This window comes from Triturus cristatus, chromosome 10 (assembly GCF_964204655.1).
Source record: "Triturus cristatus chromosome 10, aTriCri1.1, whole genome shotgun sequence".
Taxonomy (NCBI): Eukaryota; Metazoa; Chordata; class Amphibia; order Caudata; family Salamandridae; genus Triturus; species Triturus cristatus.
Window position 1 is genome coordinate 1081887382 of NC_140593.1, and position 17042 is coordinate 1081904423.

The window sequence follows — 17042 nt, forward strand, 5'->3', positions numbered from 1 at the left end:
ATACGCAAGTGCACACTTCTTACCTTCCAGAAGCACAGAGCACGATGGCAGGCAGAGACAGGGTGATGCATGTGTGGTGCACTGGCCTGGCAGGCTGCTGGCAGTGCATACAACACCCCCACCACTCCTTGTGCGAGGCTTTGTTGGTTTTTCACCCCTTCTAGCCTCTGCGTTGCCACTCTGACTATTGCTGGAAGAAGGAGTACGTTACACATTACCATACCCTGTCAGCGGAAACTTCAGAGGAAGCGGGTGTTGCTTGCAGGAATCGGGAGGTGGGAGACTAGCCCTGAAATCGGTAGTCTCCCACCTGTTTTGCCTTTCTTTTCAGTATGCAGACTCCTCCACCTCCGGCGCACTCCTTTCTCCTCGCTGGTTTTGATGGTGCTGTCACTCTTGCACAGGGAAGTTCGTGGCAGGGGGCACAAAGGGGCAAATGAAGATGTTGCCTAAACCGGCATTTTCACGCAGTTATGATTTGCGTGCTTGGAAAATGCTCTGGGAGATTCTCGGGTCTGTTTTTGCGCGGAGGGTGGTGCATTTTGCTGTGGAGGTGCTTGCTCCACGCCCTCTACTGAGATGGCCATCTCCAGGACGCTCTGTGGGAGTTAGAGCCTCTCAGTGGAGGCCCAGCCATTGGTGCACCCTGGTCCCTCATGGATGCACGGAAGACGCTTCTTGTGGCCATGTTTCACTTATTTTACAAGTGCGGTGAAGTTTCATTAGGTATCACATTTGGTAGACCTTTTTGTGCATGGTGTGACTCATAGAGTCCACATACATATTGTTAATCTTGATGAGTTTCACTCATATCCAAGGACAATCTTTAGCTCTCCCACATTATTAGAGATCTGGGAAAGCCTCGTGGAAACGCAGCGGTGTCCCAAGCACGCAAGCGCTCGGAGAGGTGTGCAGGCCCTGCCCGGGGAAGCCGGTCCTCTTCTGGCCGGGAGGAGGCGAGAGTCAAGACAGGCATCTCTTTGACATATCTTCCCTGTTCCTGCCTTACAAATTGAGTCTGTGGCCAAAACCGGCCTGTACGCGCAGGATGCAGGGTGTATGTGTGCAGCAGCACCCCCATAATAGCCATGCTGGAGTTCTGAAGGTGAATGGACAATGAATATGCCTTTAAAACTTGTTTACCACATGTGCTGTGCATTCAAAGACGGGTCATATGTCCCTGGTTGCGGTTTGTGTTAGCGGTGGTTGATTTGCCCTCCTTCCATGCATTGATATGTCATGGCACTGTTGCTTGTCTTAGAGATTGGGTGGACGTTGCGTGAGTTCTACCGGGCTGAAAGCTTTCGGAGTGCATGTGTGTGAGTCGGCCACCTTGGAGGCAATGCTCCTTAAGGGGTAATGTGTAAACCGCATCCATCGGGGGGAGGTGTCCTCCGCCACAGCAGACTACCTCGTGGGCCCGAGTCGGTCAATGGCATAGGGTGAGGGGCCCGTTTTGGTTGTGTCCGTCAATGTCTCTTGGCCAGGAAGGAGGTGTGATTTCTCGGTTATTGCCTGCGTTGGGCCAGGCAGGCTGACATATTGTGTGAGTTCTTTGTGTGGCCAAGTGCAACATCTTTCAGTGTCCACTGCTTTACCAGCCTTTTGTGTAAGTCGTTCATCGCCACCGGCCCAACATCGTATTCTGGTGGTTATGCTTTGCGGATGTCCTTAACGTACGCCGTACCTCCAGTAAATGTTTTAAATAGACCTGGGGAAGCAATGATCTGCCTGACTTTGCCCGGGCTCAACAGTAATGACTACGGCTCTCACTGTTGGTAATGCACATCCTTCATCGGGATGGGCACGGGCCCGGAGGTATTCCATGTGCATTTTGTTTCAAATAATATTTACACTGAAAGGGCTTGGGAGTGTAAAACGTTAGTAAGTTTGGCTAGTAGTGTTGGTGACCCGGCCTTACCGTGCTGAAAGGAGGCATTTTCAAGAGGACATGCCGGTTAGCCACAATGATGACTCATTTATCTTACGCAACATAGAGGCATAGTCAAGCCAGTACTATAATCTCCCTTGTGTGTGGGCACAGCTGGGCCCTGCGTAGGTCCAACCATAAGGGGGTATGTCGCATGTCCTCTCCTGCCCAGGTCTCATAACAAAGGCCAGTTGCTTGGGCATGCTCCTTGCTGTATTCAGCACACGAATCTAATGCATGTGTAGGTAAGGGCAGGGTTATCCCAAGGAGTGTAAATTACATCATCCTCCAGTACCTCCATGATACAGGCATGCCCATTTCCACACTCTCCCGGTGGAAGGCTAGCAATTCCGGGGGATACGAAGCAAACCAGGGCATAGTTTGTTCAGCACCAAGGGTCACTGTTGGTCAGCAGGTATGGTCCCTGGGATAGGACTCCGCAAGTAAGCAGGATGGGCGGGGTATGGGTCAACCTACAGGGGTGCAGTGACTGCAATTTTGGCCACACCATGAAACTTCCATCAATACATATTGTTTCCATTCATGAGTTTTCCATTTTCAGGATGCTTCAATTAAACAACTTTCCCTGCCCGGACAACCATAGGTACATGGGGGAGGAAGCTGACTTATAGCAGTGGGGCTGCTGTCCCACATTGGGGGAAACAAGGTGTGTAGAGTACCAATGGCTACAAAGTTTGAAGAAATGGTGGCAGGGCCATTATTCAAGCGAAGCGAGGTAGCTGGAATTATAGTGCCCCTCTGTCCTCACCTACTTGGTGCAGGACTTACACGAGGAAGGGATTCAGCCTGGAATCACAGCAATTATTTTGCAGGCAAAGCTGAGGGGGTAGCACGCACTATGGTCATGTTATGCAGCCGGTCTACGGGTATTTTATTTACAGGTCTCCGGTATGAATACTGGTACATTTGTTCTTCTAGGTGTGGTCGGGTCAAGTGACGGAGGAGAGCAACCATCGCATGGTATATCTGGGCATGAAGGAACGCCAGGCAAGATGGTAGCGTAGGGAGATAGTGGTACTTATTGGGGATTGGAGGTTGGTCTCCATGGCATGCCGCCATGCAAAGGGACCATGTACCTAGGTCACGTACATCAGGCAGTGACAGGTGATTTGGGACCATTTGTACTAGGATATACAGGAGTGGTTCCCACCACGGTTGGTCAGATGGGAGGCTGTCATCTTAATTCCCACTGGATACCTACTCCATCACTCCTATTGTAAGCTGAGGATGCCTGTTGACGCTGTTAGACCTGCTATTAGTTATTACACTCACCGTGTGCTTTGGCATGGTTTGTCTCGCATCAGGGCCAGTTTGGGGTTTGCTGTAGGGCTGAAGCGGGTGCTTCTAGAGCAGGGCAAGATTGATTAGGCCAGGCAGCATGAGAAAGGTCTTTTCGGCACTGGCAGAATGGTTCAGGCTGGTAAGTAGTGCCATTGCAGAACATAGATTTGTCAACATTCTGCTAGGAAATGATTAGTAGCAGGAAGGTATTGAACCATGGTGAGCATTTGGTTGTGGGTTCGGCTCAACAGGAGCAAGGGATTGGCATTCTGTTCCATCAGGCTACGGGTACCGTCTATAGCACCAGAAACTGTAAAGCTGCTATTTTCGCCCGGGACTGGGCTGCCAATGTCATCTAACTTTGCAGCCAGACACTGAGTAGGCAAAGACATACTTGCGATGGTGCAACGGGCACCCAGCAGTAGAGTTAGATGAGTGTAATCATACCCCGATATAACTTCAGTGATAAAACGTAAGGTTGTGGCTACACATGACCAGGCACTCTACGGCAGCTGGTGCGGGAGGGTGCCAGTGCCAAGACGGTGCGGGTTGCCTGGTTAGGGCTGCTGGTTTGGAGGGAGCACTAATACGGATCGCCACAAGAGCACATTTTGCATTCATAGAGGGCTAAATTGATACTTTTATGGCATGGTGCCATTTGCTTTAGTTATGCGCATGTTTCTTGGCAGTGTCAGGAACATTCAGAATGCAATGCTGGTGGTTAGCCTGTTGTCATGCTGTTCAGAGGTGTTTTAGCTCAGGCATGGCCAAGCATGGGTTAAATGTAAATTGATACTTGTATAGCGCACTACTCACCCGCAAGGTTCTCAAGGCGCTTGTACGAATACCGCTGTGGAACCCATCCTGGCTTTCCCTGTGAGGCGTCCACTCCTGGGCACCCCCAAGGTGGAGGCCAGGCATCCTTAGCGTTGTGGGGGCCGTTGTGGAGATTAAGCAAGCTATTGCCCAGAGTTGCAGAGTGGGACTCCATGATTGGAATGGCACCGAGGCGAGAATTATCAGGTCCGTGGAATTTTTGAGCCCAAGACCCGCCGAGGCGGGGAATTGAACCCTGGTCCCGGGCTAGACCTCTGCATCAGGGTCTGCCGCTCTAATCATTGAGCCACACTTCTCCACGGAGGCCGGTGGTCTGCCCTGGGATTCATGTTAACAGGCAGGTGAAGCAGCAGAACCTAGAGGGGCTTGGGTCTGACCTCTGGATTCAAGGGCGGAGCCTTGTTGCTCACTTAGTAGCCCGTCCGTGAGTTCGACGAAACAGGTACCATTGCTGTGAGTATCGGTACCGGGTAACTTCTCCCGCCCTACAGCACTGGCTGGCAGCTATGCAGGTTGTGGAAGTGGCCTTCCATCGGGGGCGATTTGGTCCATATGATTGGGGGGAAACTCCTGGGAAACATACCTGGGCTACAAAGTAGCAGGAGAACTAGTGGCATTCCCAGTATTCATCATAGAGAGGTATTTATGCTTTGGTCCCCCCCCCCTGGGTCACGCTGTCCTGTCTGCTCCCTGGTATGCTGGCAGAAATTTGGGAGGGCAAGGCTTCACATAGGGTGGTGACTGTCGGAAGGTGATGGTCATACTCCGACTAGTGCGAGACTCAGATAACTGAGGAAAAAGGAAGTAGAGCGGGCTTGTCAACTCTTAACTCCACCCGTATTGGCACTTCCTGGCAGGAGTGGCTTGTCATAGGTATTGTTCTTCAGCCAGGCAAAGGCAACATTGGACCATCGCCTAATTTTAGGTTTCAGGTCAATTCAGTCAAAAATCCACGGGGAATTTAGAAAGGATGGGGGCACCTGTCCTGAGGGGGCATGCTGGCCTCCGGTCCTGTATTGGTTAAGACCTGTTTTGGCTGGACCTGGGAGAAGCCCGGCAATCAGCAGGTTGCAAGTGGTGGGGGGCCCTGGTAGTGACGGTGGCCACTCCCCAGGCTGTGGAGGAGTTACAGGGCGATCCAGAGTCTGCACATACCATGGGGTACATCATGCAGCAGCATCGCGGGGTGCTAAGCCAGGATACCCAGGGATGTTTTAGCGTTGTCCCCTGGAAGAACGACGGCGCCCCGTTAGCCGACAGGCGGTTGTGGGTCTGAGCAACCGGGGGCTGCCATGTATGCTCCGCCCACCCCTCACGGGGGGGCGTGAGTAAGCAAGTGGACTGGGGGTCCACGGATGGGAGGGGTGGCACCTTCCAATATTTGGTATACACCATTTGGCGTTGCCATGGTGACTTTAGGCTTATCAGACGGGCAGGCAGCATAGGGGCTGACCTGCCCTGGGATCGCCCGTAAGATAACCCACCATGTTTGCATATTGGTTATGCTAATAAACCTGCAGCAATATTTCTCCACTTACAATACAGTGTCGTGTGGTTTATTTACTTATGTGTTTTGTGACAACTGTTGCCGATATTGGCACTATGGTCTGTGGCAGTATTTTATTCCTTTTACAGTGCTATGCAACCCAATGCAGGGTGTCAGATCTTTAAGTAACATACACATCATACATTGACAATAAATCATGTATGTACATGAGTAAATCAATGTACAAGATGAGTTACATGAGAAAGTGAGAGTTACAAGGTGTAGGAATCACTTGTCCTTCATACCTTACTGTGGTCTTTTAAAAGGATTACAATTTATGAACTGCAGGGAACAAAAGGATCGCTGTGTTAAAAGCAGCAACCCGCTTTACTAGCTACATAAAATAAAAATCTGTCATCAGCATGTTAGATGATGTGCTTTGCAGAAGACACACTTACCTTCTCTACTACTTTGATTCAAATCTGGGACTTCTCAAAACACAGATCTCTCCAGCAAGTGCATTAGCTACCAGAGTTTTCGCACCATTATTACTTTTCACGGAGATTTACTGGGCACCTTCACAGCAGATGCCTTAACCCAATCAAATATTTAGAAATGTAGACTTTGCAACCATTTAAGATGAACAGATCTACTACCATGCTTCTCCTTGTTGCCAATTTCTTTGTGGCAGGGTTTAAAAAAATGAATGTTAGTTGAGGCCCAGATTTTGCGTCAGGATTGCGCCTTATTTTGGTCCACAACCCCAACGCCAAATCTCTATTGTTAAATCTCATAATGCCTCAAATGTACTCATGATAGACCTGATAAACATGTGTGAGGTCTTAATATCTGATGTCATTTCTTGTGATGTCATTTCTTGTGATGTCACTTCTAGTGAGGTCACTTCCCGTGATGTCGGGTGCAATGTCATGCGTCGTGACATAATGCACTGTGATGGCACGCATCATGATTTCACTTGCATACTGCCTAATCTGGTTAGTCCCCCCACTTCTTTTCTTAGGACTTGTGCGCTGACAGTGACAATATAGAAAAGTTCACAGTGATGTTCCCCTCTGCTGGCATTACTTACTGCAGACCGGAGTGATAAAATACTTATTTTTGAACTTAAAATGTATGCAAACAATACGGAATTGCGATGTATATTGTTGCCCTATTGTTTCTAATTCAGCCTTATTGTGTTTTGTTTTGATAGCCTCTCACACACGTCTGCGCTAAGAATCTGGTGACGTTTGTGTCGCAGGAGTCTGGGAATAAACCCGTTTTACTAGCCTTGTCCTTAAAGGAGCAGAGCGCGGACGTGGTGATGGCCGTGAAGGCGGTCATAGAGCGGTGCAGGGTCTGGTGAGAACTTCTCTGGAGCACCCGGAGCCTCAGAACGGGACCAGCGAGTTCATGCTTTGAGAAGGCTGCCTAGTCCTGAATTACCTTCAGCAAGTGCAGGCGGAGGCCAGCGTGCCACCTGGCGGCAACCTTGGGCACTGCACTGTGGCTGCAGAAGTCTCAACCTCTGGATTACTGACAGTTTTTGCACTGAAATTACAATTTAACATTTCTTTGCTATATTGTTTTTGTTTACCTCTGTAGATAGGGATGGCATGCTGTGCTATTATAATTAACTCCTATTTCGATTTCTGATGGTTGTGGGCATTCAAGTATGGTTCGAGTAGTGAAGGGTAAATGTGAACAATTCCATTTTTGTACCACCCTTTGCGGCGCTCATTTAGCTGCTATGAAAAAAGAGATTGGGAATTAAAAAAAAAAAAAAGCACTAATTTTTTCCCCCTTAAAAATCTTCATTCAGAAGGTAGAGTGTGGCCATCCACTCTACGTCATCACGTTAAAGGACACTTTTAAAATGCATAAGTATATTAAGCACTTTGTAGTCTTGAGCTCCAGCCCTCCGTTCCACAAGGACTTGCCTGTGATCCTGGGCAAGAGACCTGCTTCACTGTGTGTAGGGGGAGGCAGCAACCATCTTAAAAGGCACAATTCTAAAATGGAAATACAACTGACGCAGAGAAAGCAGGGCAAGCACCTGATTCATTACCAAAATGCATTGTTTAAATGTGTGCGTGGCTGTCTTCTTAGTTAGTTTTTGTAGCCAGTGCCAGTATGGTCTGCTGACGTTTAGTTGCTGTGTTTTTTGTTTAAGTCCTGCCCAGCACCTTCCCTTCTTCATGAATGTCTTTCCCTGCTCCACAACAGACTAGAGAGGTCACCGGAGGCACTTAACCTTCCGAAAAGAATTGAAGAGCTGCAGCAAAATATTTGACTCTCATTTAACCTAATGAACTGACGACTTTATCAACTATTTTTATATAATACATACAGAATCATTGATTGAGTTAATAAAATATTGACTTTCCAGTTTCTTTTTATCACATGAAGTTTTTAGGTTAAAATTGTATGCAAATTCCAAGGTGCTATTTTGCATCAGTGTATGGCGGTCGAATGGGTGGTGGCGGTCGAATGGGTGGTGGCGGTCGAATGGGTGGTGGCGTCGAATGGGTGGTGTATGAAGGAAGAGGGGGTGGCCTTGGAAGGATCGGGGACTTTAGAGGGACTAATACAGCATGCCCGAAGGGGCCAGGGAGGGTATTAAGGATTCACATGGTGCGATGTCATAGATGAGTGGATTTAACCCCCTCCTAGAGGTAACATGAGAAATGCTGAGAAATCTAAATATGGGCAATAGATAGTGTGATTGGGAAACCATGATTAAAAGGAAACCATGAAAGGCATTGCTAGTTATAGCAAGGCTATCGTTATGTTTGAATTTGTCAAGAAATCAACAACAAAATTTGGGAAAAAACTAAGGCAGATGTACCAAAAACCTTTCATCCTTATAATGCAATATTTGCCTTCGTTGTCAGTTTAGGACTACTATCAAAAATATTACCTTAACATGCCCAGAATTTAGCATATTACAATACTTTTTTTTTTTAGTTGACATAGTGCCAAGCGGCTCCTTATAATTACACCTTGATCCGTTCTTTTTAGCCAATATCAAATTGCGTTGAGTTGTATTTTCAGGTTTATCGTTACAATGGACTTAGATACTTCACCATGCAGGGGTGGTGGCAAAAAGGCTGGACTGGCTGGCAGTGTTTCACATTGCAGCTATCAGTCTCTTTCATCAGTCTTAAGTTTTTGGTTGAAACGAATTATTAATTTTATCATTCAAAAGTAGACTTACTTCTGGTAGTCTACTACATGAATAACTTACTAATATGTGAATATAAATTATATTGGCAGGCTTAATGATAGCGATGGGAGGTGTGATCTTAAATAAGTACGGATATACATAGTTCATGTAAAAAAAAAAAAAAGGTATCTGTTGGATGAGGCTGTGATCTGTAATTATGTTAAAGTCATTCCTGCCTCTCAAGGTAGGTTTACACATGCTTTGTATACCCCTGTGTGACTGTTTTATACAAATACAGCTGGTATGTAAAACATGTGCTTGTGGGAGTCAACAAATAGGCCTTCGGGGAAGTGTACAGAAGAACCCGCCTGCCTAGTCTGAGGTTTGCAGCCAAAGATATTGCTGCTGTTTTCAAAACACATTTAATGGCATAGTTCATATGTGTGAGATTTTTATACCTAGCATCAAGATTAATTTATTTGTAATCTTTTGAGTTGCAAACCCTTCTACCTACAGGAAGTGCTTAGTGACGCAAGAGAAGATAGGAGAGGTGAGACTGACACACACACAGTGATCAATGCAAAAACAACACTTTGTATTATTCAGTGTAAATGTTGATTCAAAGTTGGTACACACTTATCCCACACCAGAGTAAATATCCTGCTACTGATAAGTTATCTTGTGGTAGCACGTTAACCACACACCAACATGGTGTTCCAATACAGTGGGTGTCTCATACATTGCTTCGCCAGTTGTGTGCATCATCGGACTACGTGGTAAAGTTGTTTTTTCTATGCAGTTCCACAGTTTTCAATGCCGTAACCCTGTCATAACTTACCAGGACTGCATGAAATTGATCAAACCTTTCTATTGTAACCGAAAACTTAATCGCAGAAAGTCAAATTGTTTGTGTTGTGATTTACGTTATGTTGGGGGGAGGGGGATCTCGGGCCACACACGTGCCTCCTTGGCTTGGCAGCTCTGCTTTACGTAATTGTAATGAAGCTTGCTCTGTGCTGGACTCTAGGTAACTGCGATAAGATTTATGCATTTTCAGTGACGTCCACATCATTCAGATTAAATATTTACAACAGTTAATTCTAGGATTTTTTTCATGATCACGGACTCCCTCCTTCACTTCCTTAGCTCACGCTTTTGCTGAAGGTCCAGGATTTCTAAACAATTTAGGTCCAGGCGAGCAAATCTTGTTGAGAGGACCTGCACTAGCTATGTTTTGGGAGCTGGTGTGATCTCACCAACAAATAGTTTTTAATGAGTATATTAACAAAGGCATACCCTATGCACTCATGCACAGGAACACAGAAGTGGACTCCATCCATGATTTCTTTTTTCCACCAGCCGGTTGAGAGCTCAAATCTGGTGTTCTGTGTGGAAGCATAGTCACAACTCAATAAGAGTGGTTCAATGCTAACTGGACATTGAGAACACCTGGGAGTTTTATTCAGAGACTAAATATTGCCACAGCATTTTGATGCCACTTCAGGGATCTTCTTTAAGTTATTTCATATCAAATTACTCCAACCAGGGAAGGGTTATCAAAAACACTTTCAATTCTGACTCAAGTGCAATATTACGTTGGCACTGTCTGATTGCCATTGGATCAATTTATGCCTTTCTCGCGATGATGAATCAAACTGATCGACGTGTCAGCAGTGTGAGTGCAAAAACACAGTACTTCAGGATTATAGGTGGGCTCACTACGCCACCATGGACTTGAAGAATACAAGTGAAGATGCCCAAGGAATGAGGTGACTGAAATCAGTGCTGAGCTAAGCGACTAACATAGCTGTATAGGGGTATTAGACCCAGAGGAGGAGGCTCGAGGCCAGCCAAATTTACAATATTATACATCCTGACATAGAGTACATTAAAGAACTCCTTTAAAACACTTAAAAAGGGCAGGAGTACCAAGGCTCTGTCTCAAATGAAATGTACCGAGTGCTCCTCGGAGGAGGAAACCAAGACATGCAGGGTAAGCACTAAAGGAGGACCGGCTACAAAGAAGAGCATCCGCTGCATGGCACTAAACAACTTCCCAAGGGTCTTTAGCATGCGAAAGAAAGGTTGCATAATCAAACATTTGTGTATACAAGTGAGTGGTAGTGAAAACAATCATTGATGCTCTAAGAGCATCTAGTTCACGGCCAGCCGCAAATGATCAAAAATCATCGATGCTTAAAGAGCATCTGGTTGAAGGCCAGCCTCGAACGTGCCAAAATACCCCTTGAGTCAATCAGTGCTCGAACTCAAAATGAAGCCCTGATGTCTTTTCGGACTCTAAAAACCCAAAATGACTCCGGAAAGCCCCAAAAGTCAAGGAGAAACAGGAGAACATTGAGGGAGAAAAAAGGTATGATTTTAAACCGGTGAGACTCTATATTGAAGCAGACGTATGTCACACCTAACCAATAGGAAGGTTAACATTCATAACATAGCCGACATAGAACATCAGAGGCTACCAAAAGGTAAATCTCTATTGAGGCTGCAAATATGCTCCCCTCAAGGCACACACATTTCCAACTATTTACAACACCAAGTTTCACAGGGGAACTGCACACTGCACCAGCTTCACTAGGCTAATACAACATCTAGATTCAGAAGAGGCTCCTCCCACACAAGAGGAGCAATGGAGGGTTAAATACATGGCTGATGCTCAGGATTCTGGCCTATGGGGAAATGGTGACGAGGAACCTTTAAAACAAGGCTCTCATTGTCAAAATATCTGCCTACTATTCGGTCATAGAAAGAGCGGGCCTTTCAAGCTGAAGTAGTGATTGTAGTAGAGCAAGATGAGAATGACTTCCAATGTGATTCTGCCACGTACAGGGAAAATCATTCGGTATTTACCGATGCTAAAGACGGTGTTAAAGACTACAGTAGAGGGCTTTTCAACAGCTGTGCAAACCCGCTCAATGACCCGTTGGTGGAGAACACAAATAGTCCCCTTATGACTCACTTTACATTAAAATCCACACACCCCTGACTCCATGATGGTTCACTGTGTGGGGAAAAAAAAGTCTATCCGCATAACACTGAAGAAGCTGTCCTAACACCCCCCCCCCCCCCCATACGATAAAGAACAACATCCTTTCATTTACGACATTTTCATGGTTCAAATAAAGGCTGCGGTAGAAGGATCCAAGGCAGAGTATCCGTTGCTCCCAAACTATGGCCCTGTCACTATTCCCCCTATTGCAAAAACACCACTCGGTAGAGGGCGGTGGAAGGTTCAGGGCATGGCTGAGGGACTTCTCTCAATTATGGAACATTACTACTGGCGCCTGATTAATGTCAATAGGGACAATGGATGTTGGATAGAGCTCGAACACCTTCCGCTACACATTCCTCCTCACAAACGCAAATCCAACAAAGACCCTTTGCCTCTGCAGATAAAACGCATTACAGCACCCCAGTCTACAGTGACAAAGAAGAGTGGCTTCACGATCAACAGAAGATGGAAGTCTATTAATCTATTTACTAAGCCTAAAGACATCACCCTGAGGTCCTTTCTCAACATGAATGAACTTATTACCTATGTGAAGGGCATTCACCGTCGCATGAGGTCATTCCATTTCTGATTCAAGGTGATATCATAACTAAACATAACCGCAAGAAGATATACTTCCCCATACCAACGCATCCGAAACATCAGCATTATCTTCTGTCTGTGGTTGGTGGAAAACATTACAAATTTAAGTGCTACCACTTGGGATACAATCCACTCCAAGTATTAACTGTGGCTTCAGTACTTAAATGTACATCCTTATCTAGATGACTGGCTGTTTAAGGGGTAGCAGACCATCATCACCGAGCGCACACGCACAAGAAGCTAGATTTGCTATTCAAGCTGGCTTTTACCCTCAATATGAAGAAATTACATCCCCAACTAAGGCAGATTTAGAGTTTTCTAGGATCAATACCATCGAAGTGCAAGCCTTTCTAGGGAGGAGAGAGTGCAGGTATTTGAAAGGATGATTCCTTACTTCCAGATAACACAGTCTCCGACAGTGAGGACAGTTTTGAAAGTGCTGAAACTGATTGTATAATGCACAGGCATTTGGTATACACACCAGCAGATGTGAATATCTGGCACACCAATGGGCTCAGGCAACTGGGTACTCACAAGATCTGTGTTGTCACCCCAGGTAAAAAAGAAATTGCTCTGGTGGCACAGGGAACATCTCTAAGTGGGCAGACACTTTGCAGAGCCTCAGCAGCTTCTAAGACTCATCTTGCACGTCTCGCCCAGGTTGGAGAGCGCATCTGTCTGGACTTCCATTTCAGGGCAAATGGACCAGCCTGGAGGAGTAGCAGACCATCAATGTCTTGCGTTAACTGCAGTCTTTATGCCTCTGAAAACATTTGAACCACATCTCTAGCATAAGTAAGTCCTCATTCCCACAGTAGAATCTGGCAGAGGGCCTATTTTTTTATTTTTTGTATTTACCCCGCCATCCACTCTTGGCACCACTGTATATTGTGAAAAGTGTGGGGATGTGCGACTGCTTGCAGACAGACTGGAGGTGAGAAACTGCAGGGGAATCCGGGCCGGACAAAACTTACCTGATTTTGGGTTGTGTTTGATTTGAGCAGTCATCGCAGTTCTCCTCGTCTCCACTCCAGATCTCTCCAAAGAAGCTGCAGGCAGCAAGTGGCAACAGAGTAGACCCAGGGAGTGAGGTGGTTCTAGGATAACTTGGTCCCGTAGGCAGGTAGGGAGCCATAGACTAACCTGCTTGCTGTTTTCCCTTTTATCCAGTTCAGCAGTCAGTGCTGGGCCAATAAAAGGAAGGGGTCGCATGCTTTGAATTTTGCAGACACATTTGCAAAACTGCCAGTTTAGCAATTATTTTGCAAATCACAAAATCAGGAAGGGCCTGGTAAATACACCATGCATTCAAATGCATAAGGGATATGGGGGTCCTGTGTATCCATCCATGCTTCTTGCTCTAATTTATTTTTGCCTTTTTATGTTAAACCAACAGATGTTCCCCAATCTGCATTATAAACTGAAAGGGCCCTACACTCACTAGATGTTAAAAGAGCTCTGATTTGTTACATTAACACAACAAGCATTCTTAGAAAGGTGAAACCTTAGTTTCTGTCTCCTACTTTCCCACATCCACTTCAAAGAGTGTGATGGCATGTTCGAGGTTGTGCTGTGTACAAGGAAATCTCGGGCATCTTCCATACACACAAAAAAGAACCATTATGAATTGAATCTGGAAACTTTCCTTAGCAGACTTTGCGAAGCTGCTACTTAGTCGTCGGTACCCACATACACAAAACAGTATAGTATTGAGACCTGTGAATGGTGGGTAGCGCAGATGGTTCAGAATGTGTTCTAGTCTGTATGTTAGTGAAGTAATGTGTGAGTGAGTGTGCCTTATTGACTTAGAAATGGGCATAGTGCAAGATGATTTCGTGTTAAGTGCTAGAGGTGTGACTGATGTAGATATAGGGCAGGTGGTAGCATTGAACAACTATACTGTGTATGGTTTTATCAGTCGTACTATCGAACGGTGTAGTAGAGGATGTTGATGACAAGGGCACGCATGGTATCGAATCAAAAACGCAACAAAATGCTCCGGTCTGAAAAGCTGAAGGAATTGTATGAAACCTAAGATGTACAGGTATAGTACCTGATTATGACAAAAACCCTCACCAGCAATGGTGGCATGCTTCATCATAGGGTTTCTCCTCAGGCAGCAGCAATAAGTCGCAGTGTTGGCTACAACTCCCAAACAAATTAGGAGGAGCTGTTCTGATGTTTTACTACAATCCTATTCGAGTCAGTAGTCTATATGGGTGATGCGGAGTGAAAAAGTGCTACGGTGTAATGGAGTGAATAAAAATGTGAATGAAAACTAACTCCACAACAGGCGTTAGTTTTTATCAATGTCTATCCGGGTTAGGATTAAAACTATGCAAAAAGCAAATGTTCTGGGAGGGGTTTGCTCAACCCTGATGATGCTCTCTTCTTTAGTCAACATGCTTTTGCCCTCAAATGACTTGTATCTAAGGTGTGGGTGCATTCATCAGGATCTATGTTCTTTCACTTCTGCTAATCATTGTCGTGAATGACAGTCCGTGCTCAAGAATAATAAGAAAAATATAAAGTGGTCACCAAACCTCATGGGGAATCCACTTCTGCAAGACCAGCAATAGTAGGGTCTAACGTCTCTGTTCGAAGTGTCCCTGGCGAGGGGCTCAGGGTGCACGCCATATTGTGGCCCATAGTAATCCGTGTCACGCCAGGAGTGAGGACAATGCATGATGTCAGCCACTGGAGTCATGTTGATTTTGAAGTGGGTGGGTCTAAGCGAGGAGCCTTGTGATACTCAACAGATGAGTGGCTGGTTATCAGATGAGTAATGCGACAAGTTGACCATTTGGGTTCATCCTGTTGAGAATGTGCAGAGCCATTAAAGGTCAGGTCCCTGAATGCTACCCCATGCAAGGTGTCATATCAGTATAGGATGGGAGACTGTTTTGAATTCTTCTGAGAGGTCCAGTAGGATGAGGGCCACAGTCTCACCTCTGTCAAGAATAATCATGTCATCTGTTGCTGCAATGAGAGCTGTCTCTGTGCTATGGTTGGGCGTGGTGTAGCCGAGCTGATGGTTGATTACGTATGCAGTCAGGGCGCTGTTGATTGCGTTCCCCAGGACTTTTGCTGTGTAGTGAAGGAGTAAGATTGTTCGGTAGTCGGTGAGCTTTGTCGGGTCTGCTAATGACCTCTTGAGTGCAGTATTGGACAGCTCCATGCTTCCTGTTTTCTGGGAATATGTCTTTGTCAATTGAGGTGTTGAGAATGCTGCTGAGAGCTTTGCTGATGGAGGTGAGTTTGATGCAGGGGTAGTGAGGGCAAGTGTCGGATGAGGCTCTGGAGAAGATAGACTTAATGATTGTGGTGGTTTTGTCTAGGGGGATATGGTGTTCCTTGCGTTCATGGTGTGTTCTTTGTCTGAGATTGGCAGACTGGCAGGCCAAGCCTTTAGTCGTAGGTATTCTGTGTTTTGAGATGTTGATTTTGAAGCTGATATGGGTGAGCTGGGTCCAGCTGATGGGCCTTAAATCCTATGTATTCTGTAATGTGGGTTGTTGATTCCTAAAGCTAACAAGGGCATGGTTGCTCCAGTGATGGGTTTTGTTTGTTCATTGGGATGTTAGTGAATGAGAAGAAAATAGGGTTCAGGATGTGTCCGGCAGCGTGGCTGGGGTTGGAAACATGCTGAGTCAGTCTGAGGTTTCCAAGGCTTTTGAGGAGGGTGACTGAAAGGGGGTAGGTGAGGTCCTCTAAGTGAAAGTCGAGGTCTCCTCGGAGGTTGAAGGTGCTGGAGTTGAGAAAGTGTAGCTACAAAATTTAGGATGCTGTTGGTGAAGTTGCCACAGGAACCTGGGGGTTGGTACGCCAGGGTGCCGTGTATGGAGAATTGATTTGCAATTTGGTGCTTCATGTAGTTGGTTTAGGTGTCCATAGAGGCCGTGCAGCTGATAGTTTCCTTGAGGTGAGTCCTCACCACGGCCTGTGATGGCGGTCTTGTCTGATGATTTTGTATCCAGTGGGTATGGCAATGTCTTGTGTTGATGGTGGGGTTAGCCATGTTTTCGTGAGCTAAAGGAGGTCTGGGAAGGAGTTGTCCAGCTGGTCCTAGAACTGCGTGGCAGGTTTGCTGAGTGAGCGCGTGTTGAGCATGCATGAGAGTGGTGTGCAGATGGAGGCTGGTTTGAGTGTTTGGGCAAACGGGATGCCGGGTGCTGTTGGTGCAGTCATGGTGGTTGTCAGAGTGCTGGGTGTGGGGTGCAGCTGTGGGGGCAGAAGGAGCAGGTAGAGGCTCCTTCCGTATTTGGTACAGCGCAGTAGTAGTGCCGCAGGGGCTCTTGGTATTGCAAGTGTGGAGAAGGACCGCAAACTAGCAGTGAGTCGGGGAAGAACCAGGGTTCCTGGCACTGGGCATGGTCAAAGAGTGGTTGAGAGTAGACAATCTTACATTCTTCAGAGCTGTGGCACACCAACAGCGCATCCGTTCCACAAGTCCATTCTGCAGCTGCCATTAAGTAGGTCCTGGGAGGGTCGAGGAACACGGGGCAGTGGGCCTAAGAGTGGGAAAGAGGGAGCGACAGGCATGTAGAACAGGTAAGAAGTAGCAGGGAGGGGGGATCAGAAAAGGGCAGGAAAAAGTGAAAAGAGCATACAGTAACTAAGACAAAGGTCACGAGAAAAAGCTAAACAGTGGCAAAAACAAAGGCATAAAAGAGACAAACAAGGGCACCTAAAAGTGAAAGATAAGGGCACA

General features: G+C 46.4%; 1 protein-coding gene across 2 annotated transcripts in view; it reads left to right on the plus strand.

Moving 5' to 3' along the window:
* The window catches only part of PSMG3 (proteasome assembly chaperone 3), a 67035-nt gene extending 59089 nt beyond the window's left edge, over nucleotides 1–7946 (plus strand). For both annotated transcript variants that reach the window (XM_085629242.1, XM_085629243.1), the window contains one exon: nucleotides 6769–7946. In XM_085629242.1, the coding sequence (XP_085485368.1) occupies nucleotides 6769–6921 (153 nt within the window). In that variant the 3' untranslated portion in view covers nucleotides 6922–7946. The remainder of the gene's footprint in view (nucleotides 1–6768) is intronic.
* Nucleotides 7947–17042: the final 9096 nt, after the last annotated feature.